At 46.2% G+C, this 24,769-nt stretch overlaps 1 protein-coding gene across 4 annotated transcripts; it reads right to left on the bottom strand.

Annotated features, from left to right (window-relative positions):
* Nucleotides 1-72: 72 nt before the first annotated feature.
* TRAF3IP3 (TRAF3 interacting protein 3) lies at nucleotides 73-23,131 on the bottom strand. 4 transcript variants are annotated; one of them, XM_027612396.2, is made up of 16 exons: nucleotides 22,904-23,131; nucleotides 18,922-19,325; nucleotides 16,993-17,137; nucleotides 16,805-16,868; nucleotides 16,521-16,545; nucleotides 16,225-16,254; nucleotides 16,037-16,132; nucleotides 9,349-9,420; nucleotides 6,965-7,105; nucleotides 6,703-6,840; nucleotides 5,379-5,514; nucleotides 4,739-4,801; nucleotides 3,228-3,287; nucleotides 2,007-2,143; nucleotides 935-1,048; nucleotides 221-313 (listed from the first exon to the last, which is right to left on the bottom strand). In XM_027612396.2, exons 2-16 carry the CDS (start codon nucleotides 19,264-19,266, stop codon nucleotides 221-223), a joined length of 1,659 nt encoding a protein of 552 aa, XP_027468197.1. In that variant the 5' UTR covers nucleotides 19,267-19,325; nucleotides 22,904-23,131. The 4 variants fall into 4 exon arrangements, with proteins under 4 accessions (XP_027468199.1, XP_027468198.1, XP_027468200.1 ...); XM_027612398.2 differs by lacking the exon at nucleotides 4,739-4,801 and having other exon boundaries at nucleotides 73-313; XM_027612397.2 differs by lacking the exon at nucleotides 22,904-23,131 and having other exon boundaries at nucleotides 73-313; nucleotides 18,922-19,266.
* Nucleotides 23,132-24,769: the final 1,638 nt, after the last annotated feature.

Here is a 24,769-nt window from a genome sequence, read left to right as displayed (position 1 = left end):
TGCCCAAATGTCTTATGTTTGTGATGTGACATGTCATTCAGGGGTACACTAAGAGTTCTGAGGAACAGAGACTGTTAGGTGAAGTTTGTTTATTTTACGGTAGGTTAAAAAAATAGAAATCTCAGGTGGGAAAACCCACACTTCAAAGTATGTCAATCTGCTGAGTTTTTTATTGAGTTTCTTGCTTCAGATTTTCACCCAAGCAGCTGTCACAAGTGATTCAGATCCTCAGGCTGTCCTTGTTGGCCAGGAACACTGCCAGTGCTATAGCAATCACTACCATCAGCATCGAGAGCCATCGGCCACATTGCCTCTGTGAGGAGGGGGTGGGGGAGAGAAAGAGGCCATGGGTTGTTTGGAGAAGGTACAGGGAAAAATTACCTTCCTTCTTCCCATCCTAGCCCAGTGGAAAAACTTGGGTCAGTAAAGGAGAAAAAGCTTTCTATATCACTGTCTGTCTCACTTGGTCACTTCCTTTGGGATAAAACCACTTTACTGCTCGTCACTGGCCCCTAAGCCAGGATTACTGGCTTAGGGAACCATACCCAGCGAGGGCCAAATACTTAAGTACTGATAAGAATAATCAAGGATGAAAAATAACTCAGCAAAATTATATAATTCTCTATTCGTATTCCTTAGTACTTTTGCTCTCCTCACTCTTGCCACTAGCTCATAATAGGCTAAAAGAACACCACTTCATACTTTAGCTAATAGTAATTCCCTTTAGGCTCTAGAGTTCCATGAAAATTAGGCTTGGATGCATAAGCCAGTGTTTGCTGACACTTGCTATACCGTCAAGTATATAAACCAAGTTGAATGGAACAGGCTGGCCAGATGTTGGCACAGGCTGATAAACTTTTATCTGCAAGATTTGGCCAAAGGAGGAACCGTCCCACCATCATCCAGGGCGATACGGGAGAATTGACCCTCTTACTCTGGGAGGCGGCTGTTGGCTCTGGTTCAGCTCTTCTCGACAGTGCTGCAGCTTACGCAGGCAGGACAGATACTCGTCACTGAGGTTGTCTAACTCCGAATGCAGTTCTCTGCACTGGGGGGAGAATACCACCAATGTCATCACTACCATTTCCTTCTGGGACAGAGCGCAGGTCAGGGCGAGGGCCCTGTGTGAGTTACCCCTTCATTCGTTTGGAATTTTTACCACCATACTCCCTTCCCAGCCTTTCTCAGGGGTTTCAGTTTGCCTTTTGACTGTCTTACCTAGTTTGTCTGGAATGTGTTCATTTAAATGATTGATTATAATGCATATTATAATACTACATATTATACATGTCAGTGGTCTCACGTGATTATGAATGTGCAAGAGCTTTGTAAATGGGGGCACCAAAAAATGAAGTTCTTCTAGCACAAAAGACCTACGGGTGATCTTAATACAAGCATCTTCACCAGGATATAGTTGAGTTGCATGTGAATACTGGGGATATGTATGGTTCCGAGTCTGTAGATGGAAAGAGTTTTGTTATTTAAAAGACACTATATATATATAAAGTTTTAAGATAACTCTAGGACAGAGTTTGAGGGGTTAATAATGTTTATTAAATGTGTTTGAGTTTAGGTTGACTTTACAAAAGGTAACTATTTGATAAAACCTTGGTATAAATGAAGAAGGGAAAAGATTGACAAATTATCCCACAAGCAAAGACATAAAGGCAGATGAATACCTGCTGGCATCCAGTCACGATTTAAACTTTGAAATCTTTGCTCTCTGGCTGCCTCCCAGCAGTTTTCCCTACCATTGTGGGATGATCCCCTCACTATCTTTTTTTTTTTTTTAAAGATTTTATTTATTTGACAGAGACATAGCAAAAGAGGGAACACAAGCAGGGGGAGTGGGAGAGGGAGAAACAGGCTCCCCGCTGAGCAGGAAGCCCGACGCAGGGCTCGATCCCAGGACCCTAGGAACATGACCTGAGCTGAAGGCAGATGCTTAACTACTGAGCCACCCAGGCACCCCGATCCCCTCACTATCTTGAGGGTCACCGTCTCACCTCCTTTTCCTTGGCCTGGAGCTGCAAAGTCTTCTTTTGCAGCTGGTCTCTGAAATCCCATTCTTTCTCCTTCCCTGTACCCTCAGGTTCCACTTCATTATGGGAGGGCTTTGGACTCCACACAGGCAAAGCCTGATCTAAAAAAGCAGCCAGATTCTCAGTGATGGTGAGGTCCATACCTCTGAGGGAGGGCCCTATCACTGAGAGAACCCTGGAGGGAGGGGAAGGGAGGAGAGGGAACAAGAGAGGACCTGTCCCTGACGAGACTGCATAGAGTAGAATTCTCTCACTTCCTCCCATTGGGACCCTGCTCAGTCTTGACACAGAGCTGGAAATCGAGCCACTTGCAGGCAAGGTTGGCATCTTACTTTTCTTCGTATCCCTAGTCCTGTTTAATGGCATATAGTTCTAGAGAATACTTAACTAATTCATTTTCTTTTGTGGTATTTCTAGTAGGTTTGCTGGTTGCTTCAATATAACTAACGCTTTCTCCCTTCAGGCCTCATTTCAGTCTTGAGAATGGCCGTCCTATCCTAGAATTCATCTTCCTGTGGTTAAAGGTGGCTTCTGAGCCACGTGGCAGTCTTAGTCTTGGTGAAGAGAGCACTGAACTAGGAGTCAGAAATTCTGGATTGTTGTCTTAGCTGTGTCCTTAATTCTTATGACCGTAGACTTTCATTTTCTTGCCCATTCAATGTGGGTATCGTAATTCCTGCCTTATCTTTTACATAGTGATTGTGATGAGAAAACAAAAGACCACATGGAGTGCATAAGTGAGGAACTTCCCCCTCTAACCCCCATACATGATGAATTTTTCTCAGGGAGCTAAGGCAGCAGACTCTTGAGGGCTAAGAGTGGGGTGACTGTTGCATGCAACATGGTGTGGACTTGGGGAGTTGGGTGTGACTTGGAAAGTCAAATGTAAAAATTGACATTAAATCCTGAGTTCAAAATCAATTTATTGAAATGTTCAACACAGACATTGGTTTTCAGAGAGAGTAGAAATTCTTTTCACAGTTTATATACCTCTCAGGATAGGAGGCTAACTGGTTAAAGTTTCTCAAAGCCAATGATCAGTCCTTAAAACGCTCCCCTGGATCCCTGCCCTAACAGACTCTTAGAACTGCCTGGGACTCCAAGAGGTCATATAGTCCATCACCTGCTTCTAGGCAGGCAAGGAAAGACCACTAGCTTAAAATTTGTGGACGTAAATTTGCTGACCTTTCTTTGTTAAGAGTTTCTCCTGTTCTTGAAGCTGTAAGGATTGATTCTGGAGCAGACCTGTGGGAAAACACAAGGAACTTGTCTTTACTAGTGTTATCTACTGCAAACAGTGTCTTTTCAGAACTTTGCTTCAAACCTTAATTATTTAAGATGTTCCCATCTGTTACTGGTTGAATTGTGTCCCTCCCCCCCAAACTCATAGGAAGTCCTAACCCCTAGTACCTCAGAATGTGACCTTATTTGGAGATAGGTTCTTTACAGAGGTAATCAAGTATTTTAGAACATTAGAGCGGGCCCTAATCTCATATGACTGGTGTCCTTATAAGAAGGGGAAATTTCAACACAGAGCTAGATAGAAGACATCTGAAGAAACATAGGGAGAAGAAAGCTATCTACAAGCCAAGGAAAGTGGCCTGGAACACATCCTGTCTTCAGAACCCTCAGAAGGAATCAGCCCTGCCCACACCTTGACCTTGGACTTGTATCCTCCAGAACAAAATAAATTTCTGTTTTTTAAGTCACCCAGTATGTGGTATTTTGTTAATGACTACATGGTCCTTGTATCTCTTCCTACCGTGTCTTTACCTTTAAGTCTCTGCTTAACCGTTACCTTAGAAGAACGACTTCCCCAGATGACCCTGTATGAAATAGCAACTGTTTTCCCTTTAACCTGCTTTATTTTTCTCCATGGCAGTTACTACTATCTGACACATAACTTAATTGTTCATAGAAGCTCCATACTTTATTGTAGAGCTAACTTAGAATGTAAGCTTCATTAGGGAAGGAGCTGTGTCAGTTCTGTTCAGCACTGTATCCTCAGTGTGTATATCTAAAGTGCCTGGCACTTGGAATAAATAGAAGCAATTTTTGAAGTGACTCCTTGCCCATTCAGCTCCTGCCCTATAGGTGCTCATAGTCTGCTGGTGGCTGCCTTACCCTTAATATTCATTGCATGAAACTTCTCTTGTTGAGGTGTCAGAGTTTAAGGTGGTGGGCACCCAGCAGAGCTATTAATCAAATCAGGTTCTCCTAGTAAGCAATTGCCTGCTTTTTAATGAAAAGTCCCTTTTCCTCTTGGCCTCAACAGGTAGTTTTGAAGTGGACTGAGGCATATGTAGTGTGAGCTGATTTTCTGAACCATTCCTAAAGACAGAAGTCTATAGGACATACTCATGTATGTAACGAATGTCAATATATAAAATAACTGCCTTAGAAAGCCCAATGTTTTTTAAAATATGAAAACCTGGGGGAAATGGCAGTTCTGGGGGAAATTTGGGTGGTTGTCATTGGCATGGAAGGAAAGAAGTAGAAAAAAAAGGGCTAATATTAACTTGTGAAGAGCTGTGTAAATGACCTCACTTTCCAAGAAGGTCTGAAAACATGCAGAGGTAGAGGATATCAAAGACCGGGCCCCAGACTCCTCCTTTGGATGCCTTTTGAGGGGCATAAGCCCCGGGAACACCAAAGAGCCAGCTGTGCTACTTCTGAGAATCTAGAAGGGAGCTTACTCTGCAGCTGCTGTACTTTGGCCACTAGGGCGAGTTTCTCTTCCTCTGACCTCTTAAGTTGATCTGAAAATGAAATAATGCAAGCTGAAATAGACGAACCTAAGACTTAATGAACCCAACACCCAAGAAGGGGAGTTAGTAGTAGGTGCTATCTCATCTATGGCCTCTGATGTGTGCCAAGTGGAAGTTCCTCTCTCTTCCCTTCGTGCCTGATCTGGAGCGGTAAACCAGATCCCAAGTACCTGGGATGTCATCGGCCTCAATATCAGGTTGAATCAAGAGTTGTATTTGCCCATGATTTGGTCATCTCGGCTGACACAGAGGCTGTGATGGGACACCTTCCCTGTGCCTTCTGTTTCAACGGACCTTTCCCTTCCAGATTAGAAATGCAGCCTTGCCACGTGTGACTGAAGTGGGAGCCGTGACCTGGCTCAGAGGGACTGGCTGGAAAAGCAAGCCAACACTACCAGAACCGCTAGCGCAGCACAATTCCTCTTCAGGCTTGGATGATTAAAGCAGCCCTGCCTTTCCCTCGAGGTAAAATGAAATCACAAACCAACCAAAGACTGAGGCCTTCTCCTCCACCCAGCTTCCTTTCTCAGCTTGCTCAGCCAGAGGCCTCCCAGGAGGAGAAGAGTACCTTGTAGGTGCTGGGTATCCAAGCTGTACAGGTCTCTGTCTCCCTGCAGGTGTTCAATCTTGGCCTGCAGTTCCTGGTGCTCATTCTCCAGAAGTCGCAGAGCCTGGTTCATCTGTAGGTCTCTACTGTCTGCTCCCTATAAGGAGGGGGGCCCGACACAGAAGCAGGTCAGGGCTGGGACGGAGGTTGGGAACAGATCCCATGGAAGAGGAAGGCTAGAATTTTAGAGCTAGAAGGAGTATTAGGGAAATTGAAACACTGGGATTTTTTGTTTCTTCCCTCTGTTCTATTCCTCACATTTAGTGCGTTAGACTTTTTGATATTTCACAAGGGACTCATTTGAGTCAGGCCCAAATTAAAGAATACCAAACCATCACTTTTTTAGGTGTCTTCACATTGTCTTTACTTCTTGTTCTAACACTGTCAGTTTTTTTTTTTTTTTTTCCTTTGGTAGGGTCATTTTTTCTCAAAAAATTAAGGTTCAAAAGAAAAAGGCCTTCATGAGAGCATGTGGCTGTATTGTACGGGTCAGCTGGGTTCACTCCTTTGATAAGACTCACATGCGCTAGCCTATTAATTTGGCTACTCAGGTTCTTGCTTCAGGAAAATGATAGAGGTAAATTTTTGATGTGGGTCCTCAAAATTTCAAACCAAGTAAGTAAAATCTGTGAAGAGAAATAGCTAATATGTATGGGAGGCTTGTCTGTGCCAGGCATTGTGCTACGAGCTTTGTAATGGATTACCTCAATCCTACAACAATCCTATGATGTAGGTACTACTATTAGCCTCCTTTTGGAGATGGGGAAACTGAGGCTTAGGAGATTAGTTAGCTTTGACAAGGTAACACCAGTTGGAAATGATGGAAACCTTGAGAATGCCAAGGGTCTACATTAATTGCTTAAAAATCACATTGGCAGGATGTTAGTCAATATTCAACCTCTAAGTTAGTGATACTTGTTCCATGCCAGTAGTGGGCATTTCTGAGCTGAATGCTCTGCTGGGTTGGGGTGCAGAGAGTGGGTTGGAGTATGACAGTAGGCTGATGAATATTCCAGTCCAGCCCTTTGCATGTGGATGGTGTCGTTTGGTGAACACTTAGTTCATTTGCATGAGACATCCCTGCTGAACTCACAATTAGATTTCAGGGCCCAAACAGTGAGTTAGGTACAAAGTGGGCAGTAAGTGAGGAGCTGAAAGCCAGATGCTCTCAGGCTGCCTTTGGAATCCCCAATCCCAGCGGCAGTTTCTGTCCTCCATGCTGTCACTGTCCCCATCCCATAAGCCCTGCCTTCTCTCCCCGTGTCGCCACCCCAGGGCCTGGTACCTGCAGTTTGGACTGAAGCACATGGAGTTGGCTCTCCAGCTCTCTATGCTGGGTTCCCAGTTTCCTCCAGTCCTCCTTCAGAGCTTTGTACTGGCTCCTCCACTCTTCACACTTCTGCTCGGCCAGAGCCAGGGACCGCTGAGGGGGTGGTCAGACAAGAGGAGGGTGCCTTGGGGGTTCCAGAGAGTTGTGCAGCTGGCTCCCATGCTGCCCAAAGCCACCCTGGGGTCCCAGCCCCAAGGATTACGCAGCCTCCCAGCACCTGTGTGCTCTGCAGTTGCTGCTCCGTGCTCATTTTCTCCTCCAGCACTTTCTGCAGTGACTCCTTGGCCTTCTGCTCATAGCTGTTTTTCTGGTCTTCCATCTCCAATAACACCTTTTTCATTCCCCAAGGCGAGTATTTCTGTAAATTTGATGCAATTCAACAAACACATATTGAGCTTCTGTGTCCCAACCCCTGAGCTGGGATACAGAAAGGAAAAGAGTTTTCTCCTTGCCCCAAGAGCAGAGATACCAGTAATCTGGTGGATCTTCTGCCAGGCTCAAGGTGGGGAGGGAGAGGGTCCCAGGTGATGAGGGAGGTAGGCGGGGTTAACACAGTGCTCTAGGCATATTGGGCATGCCCCAGGCCTTCCAAGGACACTTCAAATTCAACATTTCCAAAGCCAAGTCATCTTTCTCAACCTGTTCCTTTCACCCGGGCTTTTTATCTCAGTGACCGGCATCATCCAACATCACCCACTCAGTCTCCCAAGCCAGAGACCAGGGAGTCATCCTTGATTTCTCTCACTTTCTCCTAATCAGTTGTTCATGGAGCGTTGTCAAATCAACCTCTTTAACAGCTCATATCTGTCTCTTCTCCATACTTCCTGTTATCTCCTTAGTTCAGACTCCAGTAATACTATTATATGGGTCAATGCAATATTTTCTCTATCTTCAAGCCTTGAAGCTAGAGGGTACTTTCTGAAATGTAAATCTGATCATGTCACTCCCTGTTTAAATCTCTCAGTGACTAAGGATCAGGTCCAAATTCCTTGGCATGGCTCCTACTTATAAGCTCAGACTTTGATTCTATGCTACTTCCACCCAAGCTGAACTGTTTGCAGATCCCCTAAGCACTGTGCATTTTGGCCTTTGCCTTTGTCCATATAGCTTCTGCCTAGAGCATCATCACCTACCCTTTTCACCTGGTTAACTTCTACTCATGCTCAAGGTTCAGTCCAAGGATCATATAAATTCTGATAAATCTTGACCAGTCACCCCTATCCCCCAACTCATTATGGATTAGGTAGCTTTTCTTAGTGTTCACATAGTATCCTCTGTAAGTCTCTATCTTCCCACTCTATTGACTCATCTGTGTCCCTTATGGGATTGTAAACTCCTTCAGGGTAAAGAGCATTTTTTTTTTTTTTTTAATTTTTGTAGCTTCAGAGATCTGAGCAATCTCCAGTACTCCCAATGTTTTTAAATTCATACATTTGCTTTAAAGAAATTGTCTTGGCTTCAGGAATTAAGAAAAGAACAGCTTTGCAAGTTCACTTAGGGTCTTTCCTCCCCTATCCCTTTCATCTTTTTGCCCTTTGATTCTGGAGAAAGCAGGCAGATTTTACTGTCAACTCTGGGTTATCCCACTGAATAACAGTAGTCCAGATAATGCACATCTAAGGATCAATATGAAATTATTTCCATTTCGCTTTGGAATCATCTGAAAATTTGGATTTAAGTGTGAGTGGGTCTTATGTTCTTGGAATTTTCATTAGAAGCCAGATCCAGGAGCTACTGGCTGAGGTCATACATGGGTATACCCCAGTTAGCAGACTTACTCATGCTGGCCAGCTTTACCCCCCCACTGAAAATAAATAGACTGGCATTCTGGATTATATGTTGGTATTTTATGAGCATGGTTGGCATTATTTAGTTAAAACAGGCTGTACTAAAAAAATAAAAGTTGTGGATAAGCAAATCTGTATATAAACTCTGTTCCCCATAAGACCTCAACTGTGTAGCCAGGTCCATCTTCTCTCCCTAACTCCACATGCTTCACCTCATTCTCTTATCTGACATCTCACCACTTTCAGAAATCCATCACTTTTCAAGTGTGAAGGCTGATTTCTTTCTATCTCTTTCTATCTCTTGATCTTAATTCAAGATCAAGCCAATCGAGAGTTTACTGAAGATGGATAACAAGGCCATAGAAAAGCCAAGAGTCATGGCCTTTTTTTACTTGCTCCCAGAGATTGCTACTAGACTAAAGTTGCCCACAGAATGGAAATCATTTTGTAGGACTTTATTATAATATCCAATTTATCTGTTCAAAGATTGGGACCTATGAAGGTCTATCTGGGTGGTGAGAATCTTTACCTAGGGCCTCTCCCTACAGTTCCAGGTATTCCTTAAATTCCCCTGGAGCTGGCAAAGTCCTTGATGCTGGGGTTCCTTCTCAGGGTGCAAAGGGAAGACCACCAGGAAAAAGGGAGAAGAGGGTGGGTTGGGGACCAAAGTGAAAATGGCAAAGCCAGAACCAAGTGAGTAGGAATGGGTGCGTTCATCTCTATCAGGTATCATTTCTAGAGAGTAGGATCGAGGTTCAGGCATTCTCCTTCAATTCTAGATTTCTGGGCTAGAAGTGTCTTCCAGAATGCTTACCTGGGTACAGGTGTACAGCTGGTTTTCTAAAGATCTCAGTTTGCCTTTCAATTTGTCTTCGTTAAGCTGGCCCTAGAGCAAATGGGATGAGTTAATGAGTTTGGGCCAAAATATAGCATGCAGAGTTTTCTTCTGTTTTTCCAGCTTACTGCCTAGAACATGGTCTGTGCTCAAGCAGTGTTTGTGGAACTGAACTCTTTCAGGAGGTAGGGAGGAGGAAAGATGACAAAGGAGTAGAAGAGGATCTTTTCCTCTTTCTCTGGAATAGGAGAAGGAAGAATCAGACTGGCCCCAAGTCCTCTCTGTACCTCAAGGTTCTCTGTCCAGTGGTTCAGGATATCATAGTAGGAGTTCACTTGAAGGAAATCTTCTAAGCTCTCTTTTTCTTTCCTCCTTACCTCTCTCCCTTGTCTGTCTAGGCACTTCTATATTCCTCATCTCTTCTCAATTTTGTACATGGACCTTTACTTATAAAGTATAGGCCAGTAAGACTAAAGGAGTCTCCACATTCCCTTCCCTGTCATGGACTGAACTGTGTCCCCCCCATTCCTCTCCCCCTCAAGTTTATATGTTAACATCCTAACTCCCAGCACCTCAGAATGTGACTGTATTTGGAAATAAGGTCTTTAAAGAGATAATTAAGTTAAGGGGCACCTAGTGGCTCAGTCTGTTGAGTGTCCGGCTCTTGATTTTGGCTCAGGTCATGATCTTAGGGTTGTGGAATCAAGCCCAGTGTCAGGCTCCCTGCTCAACATGGAGTCAGCTTGAGATTCTCTTTCTCTCCCCTGCCCCCGGCACCGCTCTTTCTCTTTCCCTCTCTATTTTTTTTAATCTTGTTTTTCTTTTTTTAAAGATTTTATTTATTTATCTGACAGAGAGAGACACAGCGAGAGAGGGAACACAAGCAGGGGGAGTGGGAGAGGGAGAAGCAGGCCTCCCGCGGGGCAGGGATCCCGATGCGGGGCTCGATCCCAGGACCCTGGGATCATGACCTGAGCCGAAGGCAGACACCCAACAACTAAGCCACCTAGGCGCCCCATCTCTTTCCCTCTCTTAAAAAAAAAAAAAAGATAATTAAGTTAAAATGAGGTCATTAGGGTGGGCTCTAATCCGATGTGACTGGTGTCATAAGAGAACAAAACACCACGTGAAGACAAAGGAGAAGACAGCCATCTGTAAGCCAGGGAGAGAGGCCTCAGGAGAAACCAACCCTGTCAACACCTTGATTTTAGACTTCTAGCTTCCAGAATTGTGAGAAAATAAATTTCTGTTTGGTTAAGCCACCCAGACTGTGGTATTTTGTTATAGCAGCCCTAACAAACTAATTCTTCCCCTCCTTGCCTCCCCCACCTTCCCTCAACACACACACACACATACTGGATTCAAGATGAGAGTGGGGCGCCTGGGTGGCTCAGTTGGTTGAGTACCTGCCATTCGGCTCATGTCATGATCTCGGGGTCCTGGGATCGAGCCCAGCATTGGGCTCCTTGCTCCTTGGGCTCCTTGCTCAGCGGGGAGTCTGCTTCTCCCTCTGCCTCTCCCCCTTCCCCTGCTCGTGCTCTCTTTCGTGCATACTCTCTCTCTCTCTCAAATAAATAAGTAAATAATCTTTAAAAAAAAAAAGATGAGAAATTCTTTAAGAAAGCAGGAAATGGAGGAGAGATAGCAAGGCAGGATGTGTGTGTGTGTGTGTGAGGAGTGGTGGTGGTGGTAAAAGGGCTTCCCAGAAAGCCACATTCTATGTATTCATAAGCAGGGTCGGTTTAATGCCATTTTGGACATTCCAAGAGAGACGGTAATCTCAAGAGTGAGGGTGGAGAAAGGCAGGCTGGAAGAGCCTTATCTGTTTCTCAGTTTTTCAGTCTTTCAGCTGAGTAGCTAACGACCTTCTTGCTGCTTTGTTCTTTCCTCCACCTGTAGTGGTCTCCCTTTTTCCCAGGGCAGGGTTTTGTTCTTCCAGTCCTGAGTCTGACTTAAGGTTGTGTATGTGAGGGCGTTGGGGAGAGGGGAGAGTGCCATCAATGAGAGCCGGTTTCCCAGAGGAAAGGCTGTGGGTCTCTAGCAAGAACTGATTTTCATATCCTTTCTCTGGCTTTTTCCAACCAGGCCCTTTGAGACACTTGTGAGGTTTACATATTACATTTCTCTCCAAGCCTGAGATGCCATATCCCCTTTCAGTCAGGTGGCTTGGGTGTTTGGAACCCTCATAATGTTTCTGGTCTACAATGGCCTGGGTGCAGAGGAGGGAACTCTGTCTTGAGGTCTGTCCCCTTCAATGAGTTTCAGGGCACCTGGGGGAGGCAGGAAGTGGTATCTCACAGCTCCTGTTTTGATCTTGTGTGGCTGATTCTTCTAACCCTGGGAGCCAGGGGGCGCCCCCACCCTTTCTGCTTCCTGTATTACTCAGCTGGGCTTTGCAAAAGCAAAAAGCTTTGCCAAAAATAATTTTTCAAAGTGCCTCCTGCTATTAATGTTTTTCATAATGTCTCGTGTGAGAGCTGAGAGTCCAGGATTTGGCATCTCCAGTAGCCCCAGGGCTTTGGGACAGATAAAAGAGATGGACAAAGACTTTCATTGTTCTGGGTTTTGGACTAACTGGTAAAAGAGCTGCATTCCCCTGAGTGGCCTATTCACTATTAATCCATGGGTCCTGAAATCAACTCCTTCTGCACCCCCATTTCCTGGTTCAGATCTCTGCATTTTCCTTGTGCCTAAACTCTTGCTATGGCAGAATGTAATCAAACCCACTGAGTTTAAGGTTTATCTTGCTGTAGTTTGAGAAGAAAACAGACAAGCCCAAAGCAATATCCTTACATTTTTCCCCTGTCTCCTACCCTTTTTGGGTAGCTCCTTTCTCCTTCCTTATTGTGGTTTTAATCCAATATTTTGCCTCTCTCAAGTGTTTTTGTATTTTAGCTGTACCCCAGATTACTTTTCCATTCATGAGGCAATAGAAGACAGTTCAGGAGAGCCCCTTCAGTGGGGATGAAGGACCACCCAAGTCTGGGGCTTGAAAAAAATCTCTTGTCCACAGCTCCACCTTCCCAGACTCCCTGAGGCAGGGAAGAAAATTGTAGCCAAATTGTTGCAAATGGGGCATGTAGTTTCCTGGTCTGAGCCCCAGCCCCCATTAAGCCCAGTGGTACAGTATGTGGGAAGAAGCACTCTTTACAAGCCTACTGTGGACCTTTTTTTTGGCATTTGACCCCCGGGAGCCCAGGGCTCAGAGAGCACAGTACCCCCGGTTGGAAAAGGGAGCAAGATGGAGGCCATACACACCTGGTGCTGGTCTGAGGGCTTCAGCTCCGGCTTCTGCTTGGCTTTCCCCAGCCTCTGATCTGTTCTCCAGAAACACTATCACCTCACCCCATAAGCGCCAGCCCACAGCTCATCTCTGTTCTAGCAGAGGTTGCTTAGGGCTCGCAGCCAATCCCTCGCTGTGCTGTCATCTCAAGATCTCGTTTCCACTTTGCAGAACTTAAAACCCAAGTGTGCTCTGCTCCTGTTTTGTATTGCCCAACACTGACAGCTTGCTTTCACTACTGCCCAACTTGTTTCTGCTCTGAAGGTTGGACCCAGCCCTGGAGTTTCAACAGTGCCCCAGGCGCCATCCCCTCCATTAGGCCCAGAGTCAGCTTTGAGGTGGAGGCAATGGAGGGAGCTCATTCTTGGGGTTCTCACAGAGTTTGTGGTGAGCTTCCCTGCATGTGAAGTTAGAGATTCGAATCACAGGGGCCAAATGGAAAAAATAAAGGCCTGAACTGGGCTGAATGTCAGTCCCTATTTTGGTCACATTCTTCCAATTAGTTTTCCCAATACCACAGTCTGGGGCTGTCCTTCCATTGAAGTTGAGGCTTCCATGGCAGGGGTGGAGGGTTGGATAATTTTGTTTTGGGGGAAGCAAGAACTCTTAACTGAAAAATCTGACTATTTTTGTGAAAAACAGGAAGCTGGGGGGTTGGTGGGGAGGAGGAAGAAAAGAAGGGTGAGTATAGGGAGGGGCGGGAAGAAGGGAGGGAGAAAACCACAGCCAGAGGGACTTCCGCTCGCGTGGGCACTGCGGAGTCAAACTGTCTTCAGAGGTGACCTTGGAAATGTCTCCCGTTCCCGCCAAGCTTGCCATGACTTGAGCCCTGAGTGTGCCTTACCTGGGATGTTACCGCAGGCCACTTACACACCCACCCAAAGCCACAGTCCTCATTGTTGTCAGAGATAATTTCAAAACACAGATGTGATCATTCATTTTCGACTCACTTCCGCAACTGTTTTAGTGTGCGTGCTGCCAGAGCGCTATTGACGGAGCTCCTTGGGAGGATGGGCCAAACGTTGCTAAGTATACGACTTCAAACCCAAATACAGTATCCTCCCATTGCTCCCCTGCTGATAGCCTGGAGCAGTGTTTCTGAGGATAGCATGTATTCTCATGGATCTGTGATACATATGCCTTTCATTTAGGAAAGAGTCTCTATGTTACTTAAGTTTGAGATCCTCTATCCAATAGAACAAGTTTAAGCTTCATAATTCCAGAGACCCTTCCTGGTCTTACTTTTGGAACTCCTCTGCCACAATCACTTCATTTCAGCCAAACTCTGCTACACCCAATTGTTCGTGACACAGAGGCCTGTAATCATTCTGATTCCTTTACCTTAAACACCCTTTCCTTTCTGTTTTTTCTTCCCCCTCATCATTCCTACCGCTATAACTGGTAAACGACTTATCCTTCCCGACCCAGCTCAAGTGGTCCCTCTTCTTTGGAGCCTACTCCGTTCCACTTCAGGCAGAATAATTGTTTCCTTCTCTTTCCTCTGCGTCCCATTTTAGAAACCACTGTTACAGCTTTATCACGCTGCATGCGGGTTATTTACTACATGTCTCTCTCTTCCTGGTTGATATGTGAGCTCCTCAAGAGCAAGAGCCCTACTTCTTTTTGCCCCTGTAGCACGGGGCTCCACACATAGCTGAAACTTATCAAATGTCTGCTGAATAAATGAGTGAGATGATCTCAAATTAGTTCAGCACCGGAAACCACCTGGCATGCACAGCTGTCTGTCCCAGGCTCCTGCTCTGCTGACGAAAACAACTTCCTTGACAATCAGGAGCCCTGAACATAGACACTGAATCCCAGTACAATGACATGTGAGGAAGGAAGACTGAGCTGAGGAAGTCTCTTCTACATCACCGTAAACTTCTTGGTCTTGTTCCAGACCCTCCCAGCCCATCTCTCTGTCTAAATACAAGCCATCTATACCGCGGGATTAGATGTTCATGAAGGCCTGCGAGGTTGTGCGTTCTCTTTGTATGGGGTGCTCTTTGCTCCAATGGTAGTAGCTGCCTGAATAGCATAGTTTAGGGGGCTTCACCGTGGGGTCCGAGGACACCTGGGAGTCCCTGAGGCCCTTTTACAAGTTCTATGAGGCCTTTCCTTTCCCAGCTATGTATCTGTGTGAGGCTGGATTTTCCTTCATATGCTTCAATCAAAACAATGTATTACAATGGATGGAAATATGAGAATCTAGCTGTCTTCTGTTCAGACTTTAGAAAGATTTGCCATAGTGTAAAAGAGTGCTACACCCCTCACTATTTTTTTGGAAAAATAGACTTATTTTTCATAAAAATATGTATTTTAGGTTCACGTGTAATGGGTTTACTATTGTTATTTTAAAATTTATACACATTTTAAGATTCCCGTTTTCGTTTCTAATATGGCAAATCCTAATGCGGTAAATATAAAAAGTTCTTTGGAGTTTTCAATAAACTTTTTTAAGAGGATGAAGCAGTTGAGATTAAAAAGTTGGAAACCCATTATGTTAGACTATATCACGCCTCTAGGTCTTTGCCTGTGCTATATCCCCACCCTAGAATATAGTTCCTGCTTCCATATTAGTCTGGAAAATAATTATGTAATTATAAATATTTCCCTGGTTCTCCTCTTCTCTGGAGTCATTCCTTCCTTCTTCGGTACTATTATATCCTGAAAACATTTCTCTTATTTCATTTCTCATATCTCTGCATTGTTTAGGCATCGGTCTCCCTGACAAAACCACAAGCTCTCTAAAAGCAGGAACCCTGACTAATTAATCTCATGATTTCCAGGGCTCAATGCAAAGAACATGATCTATGAATATTTGTGGAATGAATGGACTAAAATAAGGAGGTCTGGATTTTAGTTCCAGTTCTGCCTCTAACTAGCAATGTGACTTTGGGCAAGTCACTTGACCTCTCTAACACTCAGTTTCCTCATTGGTGAAATAAGAAAACTTAGACTACATGATCTCTAAAATCCTTTCTCACTTTGACATTGATGTCAAAGCTGAATAGTAGGTGCATGATGGCTTCCAGTTAATAGTGGAGTGAATCCCATACAAAAAAAAGTTGACATTTACCACAGTCAGTAATAGCAAATGTATTGGGATCTTCCTTCTTTTCTTCCAACAAATTGAGAAATGGGAATTCTTGCCAGTTTTGGTTCTGGGTCTTCCCTGGGTGTGGAGCAGTATGACCCCAGCTAATGACTCTGGATTTAGCTGAGTTTTCCCATATATTTACTGTGACATGTCTGACGTCTAGGTCTTAGCACCTCCTACCTCACCTCTTCAGTAGTGAGAAAACCCCTTCTTTTGCTGGGATAGTATGCAAAGAAGAATAGAAGCCCACGAGCTTTGTTCAAACAAAGATTTCATTCCCTTACCTTCCAAGAGCTGTCAGAGGCCCTTATTAGAGTGGACAGTAGGTCTTGGAGAATCACCATTTTCTGTTTTAGAACCAGCTCCCTTTGTAGGGCCTCCTGGGGGGCAAAATGCAAGAAGGTACGATTAACCTGGAGGAGGAGGGAGTGGATGGGGAAGGAACCAAGAGGAGAGTTCACATGTTACTTACTTTGAGGTACTCCGAAAGCTGGATGATTTCCTAGAGAGAAAGAAAAAAGATATTCAAGAAGACTCTGGGTCCCCTGAAATCCTGGAACACAGAACCATAGCCAGGACTAGGTTGTGTCCGGTAAATTTTCTTCCTTGGCTCAGACAGAGTTCCTCCAGGTCCCCGTGTCTGTGCTCGTCCAGGAAGAAGGTGCCCCTCCATTTCAGCTGTGTTTACCATGGAATTCCAGAATGTCAGAGCTTGGAGGAGCTGAGGTACCATCTGAGTCAACCTCTTCAAAGTCAGGATTTTCTTACCTTATCTAGAACTGCAACTCCATAACTGGGAAGAGAAGAAATAAAAACAGAAATGACAATGGATCAGAGAAACAAGCACACCAGGAGATGGTAGGTCGTTTCCTTCTCTGATCTCTTCTGAAAAGCCAGAAGGGTGGGTCAGGTGTTCCTTTCTCTGTTAATGTGGACATGGAAGTTCACTGTGTTCCTTCTCCACATATGGGGTGAGGGTTCAAGCAAAGCTTAGAAGAGAGGAATGGATGGTACGTAAGGAAGCTGGGGGCAGGAACATGGAAGGTACTCACTTGGTTTGCTGACTGGCATCATTCTTAATTGTTGGCTGGGCTGTTTTTGCCTTTGTCTGAGTGCCTGAGTGATAGAGGATAAGAGGATTCAGAACCCATGGAAGAGGAAGTGGGAAGAGACAGGAACTGTCCACTACCAGCAAGCTGAGCCTGCAGGCCCCAGTGAGTGAGGGAGGCTCTGCTCTTACCACGGTGCTGTTGGGGTGGCTTTTTGGTGGGAGAGTCCTTTGGTGAAAGGTCCCTGGCCTGGAAGGGGCGGTCAGCCAGATCCCTCCGGGTGCCTGAGGGAGGATGATGCTGGGTTGGAAAGACCTCAGAGCTGGTCCCTGACACCTGGAAAGCAAGTGGGGGATGCTGAAAGCCTAGAGCCTCTTAGAGCATGATTCTCCAGCTGACTGCAGAGAGATGAACCAGTGATCAAATTTCTGGTCCAGAAAACCAAAGTACCATTCATACCTTGAAAACTCCTGCCCTCCCTCGTCCTGGCTGGTGGGAATGGTCCTTCCCAGGCCAGGCAAAGGGGGAGCTGGGCTTGTCTCTCCTGACTTTCTCTAGAATCCCTGGTCTAACTTGTTTGGTTTCAGCCCCTCACACAGCCATCACGGTGCTGTGGAGAAAGGACTGGTCTGAGAGTGAGGGCGTCTGGGGTCAGACCCTGCCTTTTCTATGAGGTCTCAGTCTCCTGTCCATGTCATGAGTCTGTGTGACATGGATGGTCTCTGAGGTCCCTTCCATATCCGAGAGGTGGCTTCCTTCCTCTCAGTGATGGCTGGAATACTGCTGAGGTTTTGTGTGACGAGCATGTAGAGCAGGGTTGTGTAGGGAGGGGTGTAGTAGCAGTTGTCACCATCTAGTCCGCTCTTTTTTTAATATATTTTCTTCATACATACTCAAAAATTCTACGGTTGTAACAGAACACCAAAAGGCGAAGGAATGCCTGTGGTAGCCAATCATGCAGACTGACTTGAGCTCAGTAAAACTTCAATAACTGATAGGCTTAGATGAAGTTCTTTAGTTAAATGCATTTTTGTTCTTTTTCTCCCTAAAAAAAATTTTTTTTTAAACCAAAAGCATTCAGAAACCTTCTTGCCATAGAAAGTACACAGTTGGTTTTATTTCACAATCGGGCTCAAGGATCGTTTTTCTGAACAGCACCTTCTATTGTGGATGACAGATCCACTAGTTAAGAAGCCCAGATTGAACTTCTAGGCTGGGTATGGAACCAGGCCAGGTACTTCTAGGGAATACAGTGGACCCATCCCCACTGTCCACAGGCTCACAACATGGATAGGAAGACAGAGATGGTTTGCTGGCTTAGATCATCTCAGCACACCCTAATTTATGCCAGCACTGCTTCTTCCCAGGCCAGAACGATGGGTTCTCTAAGTATTATTACACAATCTTAGAGGATTTATAACCTCATTAGGACCACAGAGAGCAGAGGTGGCCTAGAGAAGCCAGGAAAAGCTTACTGGACCAGATAAAACCTTCGCTGAATGAATCTAGTACAAATGGAATGGTCCAAATAAAAGAGAAAAGGTAGGTGGGTACAATAGCCTCACAGAAGAGAAGAGGATTGTGTCTATGTGTGTGTGTGTGTGTCTGTGTGTGTCTGTGTGTGTCTGTGTGTGTGTGTGTCTCTGTATGTGTGTCTGTGTGTGTGTGTCTGTGTGTGTGTCTGTGTCTCTGTGTGTGTCTGTGTGTCTGTGTGTTTTTCTGTGTGTGTGTCTGTGTGTGTGTGTGTTCCCGAGAGGGGGGCACCAAGAAGATGGGCCTGTGTACCTGGCATACAGTAAGCACTCCATAAATATTTGTTGAATGGTGTATGTATAGACTGCCCAAATTTGAACTGATAACTAGGAATTAGCAAAGGAATTGTTTAAAAAATTTTTTTCTTCCTTAAAAAGCAAGTGCAAAACAAAAAAAATAGCTAAACAAACAAACAAAAACCCAAACAACAAAAATCTCTGAATGAGTTTGAGTGGCTAAGGAAGGAGACTATATTACTAAGGAAGCAGGAACTTAATTTAAATTGCTTTTTAGTGAGTCTGAGCCCACTCACGTGCCATTGTACCTCTGCCCCTGTCCAGAGCAGTGTGTCCCCTGACATGACCCACCTGCTGTTGGGGGGAGGAGATCCTGTGGGCCCAAGACAAGGGTTTCTTGAGGTCAGGTGGCTGGCCTGGCCTCCTAGAGGGACCTTGTTCCTTGGCCCTGGGGCTCTGGGCCTTGCCTTTCTCCTCCACCTCCAAGTTTCTCCTCCTGAAGAACTCCTGTTGCCGTGCTCTCTGGAGCTGCTCTCTCTGCTGGATCCTCAGTGCCTTCCCCACCAGGCGGCAAGTGGTTACATTGGGGCGGCAGCGGCGGCTCTCACGGGTCTCTTGCCGGCGCTCACATTTGGCCTCATAGCTCTCAGCCCACCGGGCCAAGCCAGCGGAAGGCCTGGGGTCTGGGCCGATCATGATGACCTCCTGAGCACCTGTTGTGCTTGGCTTCCAGTTCCTGGAATAGCTGCCTGGGTCTGCCAAATGCCAGGAGGGAGGAGAAGGGGAGGGGTCAGGAGATGGGCAGAAAAATGACTGTCTCCCTGGACCAGGGGGCAGAAATAGCACACTGTCCCATACATGTGGGTTGAAAACTGATGAGGTGATGGTGTTGAACTGGGAGTCAGGACTCCTGGGTCCAGGGTCTATACTAACTTTTGCTTTCCTCTGGCCTATGTTTCCCCCTCTGCAAAGTGGAAAGATCTCTTTGGCTACCGCTTCTTCCTTGACTTTCCTTGACCTCACCCTGCCTCTAAGTCAGGGGAACCTGAGAAATAATTGATGAAAATCATCATGACCATATAGCCTTTTGGATGGCAGATAAGGATGTGTTCATTTTCCAGAGACTTCTAGAGAACCAGGTAAATTGGCTCCCTGTTCTCCAATCTAAAAGGAAAGCCAGCATCTTTACTGCTCTCTTGGCCCAAGTTGATGCTAAGATAGGTGAGTGATTCTTCTCAAGGCCTGGAAGGATAACCAGACCTCCCAAATTGGGGCCAGTCCCGTGACCATCACACACTGCTGTCTTCTTAGTCCTTAGTAACTAGCTTCTGAGTCTGGTCCTGGGCATGGTTTAGGAGGGAAACCTCACGCTAACTCCTCTAGTCATGGAATCCTGACATTGGCCTATTGGTTTCCACTCCTGGCCCAGGACTGGGCTCTCATCCTCAGGAGCACATCAACTCAAACCAGTATTGGCTGAGGACCTGCCGTCTGCCCAGTGTTGACCGAAACCCATTGCAGAGCTTCCAGCTCAATAACTCTCCAAGCTGAAGGTTCCATGCTTTAGAATCTCCTCCCTGTTAGGGCTAAGTATGCTGCCAGGTCTGTTCTCCTTAGCACAGAGATTGTGCCATCAAAACCAGCAACCACACAAATGATACCTCAATAAGGCTATTATAAACAAAAATGAAACAAATGAAAACAGTCACCACAAGTCCCCAGGGAACCAGGCTTGGTGTACAAGCCATACTTGCTGCCTCTTTACACGGTCTTACGTGCTATTCTTAGAACCCCCGACTCTAACCTCTTCTTCCTTCTCTGTGCACCCCCCTCTCTCTCCCACTCTCCCTCACCTACCTTCTGCAAATTTGTTTATTCTCCTAGAACTCTCTGGTAGCTTGGCTGAATTGGGGCTGGACTTGGCTGAGCCAGATTCTGAGCACTGGAAATTCTCGGCCCTGCTTCCACTGATCACTGGAGTCAAGCCCAGTGGATGATGAAGGAAGAGGGACTCCCCCTTCCAGCTTCTGCTTCTCCTCTCTGTTCTACAATGTCATTACCCACCACCTGGGGAATCCAGTTCCTGGATAGGTCAGAGAGGGCATTTCAGCTTCACTGACCAGCAGGCAATTGGCAGCTCTGGCCCCTTGAGTTTATTTATAGGCCAAACAGTCTCAACAGGTAGCAGCCTCTCTGTCCTTTCCTTGGAAATTTTCTGCCCATCTGGCTCAGCCCAGAATTCTCTGCAGGATTCTTACTCTGTCTCTGATCATACCACTCATTCCCTGGGGTCAGTCATGGGTGGGGCTGTCTCACTCCAGGAGAGGGGTCTTGTAAGGTCAAGCCAGGCATGCTCTCAAATGCCTGACGCACAAGGCATGGAGGGGCATACTCTGGTCTTGGGCAGTGCAGACCCCAGGCGGAACTATGAAGTTGTAAATGCTTTTCTCTCATCTCATCCCTGGGTAGCTTTCCCCTTTCTTTAGGCTTTTCTCCTCATTCCTACTCTGTAGGGTTCCCTGATTTCCCACCTGCCACTTCTGTTATTTAAAAACAGAACAGGATCTAAAAGGCCCATTCATATTGAATTATAAATGACTGAATGGAGGAGACTCAGGATTATGTACAGGTGAGCTCCATGTCTAGAATCTACCCTTGTAGTAGCTTAAGCTACAGCCCCTGGCTCTTCTGCCTTGATGGGGGAGGCAGAGAGCCCTGGCTCCCGGCTCTGTCATCTATGACCTCTGTGCTTTCGGACAAGCTATTAAACATCTCTAGGTCTTAGTTTTTTTCATTTACAAAATGGAACCTCAGCTGTGTGCTGTAGGTTATGAGAATTAAAGAAAAAAAAAAAGGCCCATTAAGCGTCTGGCACATACCACACAATAAACGTTAGCTTTTTACAATACTGAACTAGGATTATTACCCCCGTCTTGCTTATCTTGGCTCTTAAAGACTTGGCACTGTAAGACCAAGGCCTCCAGCTAGACTAGCCCCCCAGGATCAAGAATGCCTCCTCCTTCTGTCCTCCACCCTCTTCTCTTTGAAGGGGCTGCTGTTTATTACATGTGGGTTGAAATCATATTTACTGCTCTGGTTCATCTGACCTCTGGGTGTGGGCTATGATGATAAAGGACTTCTCTGTGATCTGGACACAATTAGGCCCAGCAGAAAGGCAAAGAAGAGGTGGGGTGAAGAATCGGTGTCCAGCCTGTCTGCATCCCACCATTAAAACACGGGCCGCTGGGTCCCCTCCCTGTTTGGCTCCAGGGAATCTGAGGGCTTTGTAGAGGAGGCAAAGCCTGTGATTATGGAGAATCCTCCTACCTTCCTGCCGGGAGGAGCCAGAGCCCGAGATAAGGTCCCCTTAGACCCTGCCAGGCCACAGCCGCCAGGGCACTAGACCCCAGACACATGGGGCGGCCTCGCTCTGCTTCCTGAGGGGCAGACCCTGGGACCTGTTACCCAAGCAGGGACTCGCAGTACAGAGGCTCCTTACAGAAGGGAGCATTCCCAGACCCCCACCCCCCAACCGCACCCCCGTAGGATTAGGTGCACACAGCTGAGTGGCGTCCCATCCAGCTTTCAAGGATGTCTTGACCGGTCTGATTTGCTTAAACACAAGAAGCCATGTGGGATGGCTGACTGACAGGGATGGGCTGCAGACGAATAGGGAACTGGTCCCTGTGTGGTTCAAAGAGAGGTCACTGGACCACTGCCCAGGCTTTCTGGCATCTGGCAGAAAGTGGCAGGGCCTATGTGGAGCTTGGGGAGGAGGTGATACAGGCGCAGGGCGTCCTGTCACAGGGAGAGGTCAGGGTGTGGCCCCCACCTGACAGTGGTTTGTTGCTGCCTTTCCAAGTGGGTTCCTGCTTCCTGCCTGTTGTGTGCAGCAGATGGCTTCCCGCAGAGGTCGGGCCATCCGATGCAGAGCTCCCAGTGTGAGCTGAGGGGAGAAGGGCCTGCACCTAAGCTGTGGAAAGGCAGCTTGTTGTTTTTGGGACTCCTGCTTTGAAGGCAACCGTAAAAAGTCATTTAATTCATGCCCATCACTGGGTAGCTGGGACCCTAACTCGTCTGATTCACTCCTAATGTACTCTAATGGACGGAGCAGAGGAGCCAGCGAAGCTGCGCCCCTGGGCCGTGGCTAGTGCCTCCAGGAAGCAGCACAGGATGCTTTCTTGCTTACCCCAACCCCAACACTCTTAAATTGATGCACCTGCTTCTGTGTCTCCCCCTCGAGCCTAGAGAAGCTGGGATGACAGATCATCTTCCCCACCCCAGAGTCGGAGGTGCCTAACCTGGACACAAAAGCATCCTCCTCCTCAGTTACCTTGGGTCCCAGGCTCCAAACCAAGCAGCTCAGGAAAGCATTCCAGCTCCTGGGCAGATCTTGGCTCTGGTCTCAGATGGGGCAGGACAGCAGCTGAGTAAAGTGCAAGCTCTCAATCCATGGTTCTGGGCCCCCTTAGCATTTCCCTTCTTCGTACTGTCTTTCTTTTTGCACAGCAACCTTGCTGAAACAGGAAACAGACAAAGCCACAGTGCTTGCTCACCCCAGTTCCTCTCTCTTGCTCTCGGGCGCAATCTGAGTGGGCCTCTAAGCCCTTGAGGCCTCTGGGGCTGGGCACAGGAGCTCCTCCCATCTTTGGGCACCCCAGCCACCCTGTCTCTGGCTAGTGGATTGGTGTGAGCTCTCAGTTAGTTTCAAATCCAGATCCCCTTCTAAAAGTAGACGAGGATGGGACTCTAGGTCACATCCAAACCTTGCAGTTTCTGTAAGGAGGAAAATACCTTTCTGACCTAGAAGAGACGTTCCCAGTATAGGTTTTCATGTATATCAGGTAGCTGTCTGTATAAAGGTTTTCTTTCCTCTGGTTACCTCTTCCCAATCCTAAAGAGTTGTGAAGAGTTTCTGCTCTTCCAAAGTACCTGGTATCTTTTTCATAATTCTGGAATGAGGCCAGCTCCAAATTTGCTCCTTTCTGAAGTAATGCGGGGGAGGGGGTGTGAAAAGGTAATGGGGGGGGGTGGCTAGGGAATGATAGGAGCAATAGCAGAAAGAATCTCATTAAAAAATTCCAATTGAGGGGCGCCTGGGTGGCTCAGTCGTTAAGCGTCTGCCTTCGGCTCGGGTCATGATCCCAGGGTCTTGGGATCGAGCCCCGCATCGGGCTCCCTGCTCCGCGGGAAGCCTGCTTCGCTTCTCCCTCTCCCACTCCCCCTGCTTGTGTTCCCTCTCTCACTGTGTCTCTCTCTGTCAAATAAATAAATAAAATCTTTAAAAAAAAAAATTCCAATTGACTAGGAAATTTGGGGGAAAACTAGAAAGAACTGATTTCTGTGCATTAAAAAGAAACTATTGCAAATGATATTGTCAGGAAATTCACAAGCAGTTCAGAATAAGAAGATGGAGAGGGAACTATATTAGGACAAGTTAACTAGCTTTGTAAGCGGGTGCAATAAACCTTGTCTGAGTGGTCCACTTAATATGGCTTCTATGAATTCTAAGGCTTGACACACGTGAAGGGTATAATGAGACTTTTAAATAGCTGTGATAACACTTATTAACATGTGGGGAGTATGTCACAATCTTCTCCAGTGCCTACTACTTCCCCCATTCTCTGAGGAGGAAAAGAACAAGGAGTGGGGCAGGGAAAAGCATAGAGGATGGATTCTTAAGCACTAGAGCTGAAGGCAAACAATGTTCCCCCAGGATGAGCGACAAGAGCTCAAGATCCCGGAGCCTGACATATGGAGATGAGAATGAGTAGAGGATAGAGAGGTTATGGCGGCATAAGAAATTTTTATTGGCATGGATGCATGAGAGGGTTCTGGTGGTTCAGGGCACCAGAGTAGAAAGATTGTAATAGGAATTCCTATGGACCAACTATTTGGACTTCATTAAAAATCAGAAAGAAATGTGTATGAAGATCAAAATCCTTTTTAGGATGCACTCGATGGGATACCACACTGATGATCATGTGAATGGTAAGATGATTACCTTTGCTTTCAACCAAGAATTCTGAGAGCCGAAACAACACTAACTGTATTCACTAACACTCTATTTCTGGAGATATTTGCTCCCTAGTAAAATTAGCTTATTTAATAGTCTTATCTTCTTTCTGAAACTGGCAATTTTCCTTCCTGGTTTAAACTGTCATTTCTTGCCACAGCCTTGGTTAAACTATCTCACTTA

This window comes from Zalophus californianus, chromosome 10, assembly GCF_009762305.2.
Source record: "Zalophus californianus isolate mZalCal1 chromosome 10, mZalCal1.pri.v2, whole genome shotgun sequence".
Lineage (NCBI taxonomy): Eukaryota > Metazoa > Chordata > Mammalia > Carnivora > Otariidae > Zalophus > Zalophus californianus.
This window is presented reverse-complemented; position numbering and strand designations above follow the sequence as displayed.

Bases quoted from the DNA above. Each gene is read 5' to 3' on its own strand.
- TRAF3IP3 (XM_027612396.2), bottom strand. From the start codon at position 19,266: ATGATCGGCCCAGACCCCAGGCCTTCCGCTGGCTTGGCCCGGTGGGCT. The intron at 9,421-16,036 runs GTAAGGGAATGA...CATTTGCTCTAG, and splicing joins CCTCTGACAGCTCTTGGAAG to GGCCAGCTTAACGAAGACAA. The intron at 5,515-6,702 runs GTACCAGGCCCT...CCCTCCTTATAG, and splicing joins TGCTTCAGTCCAAACTGCAG to GGAGCAGACAGTAGAGACCT.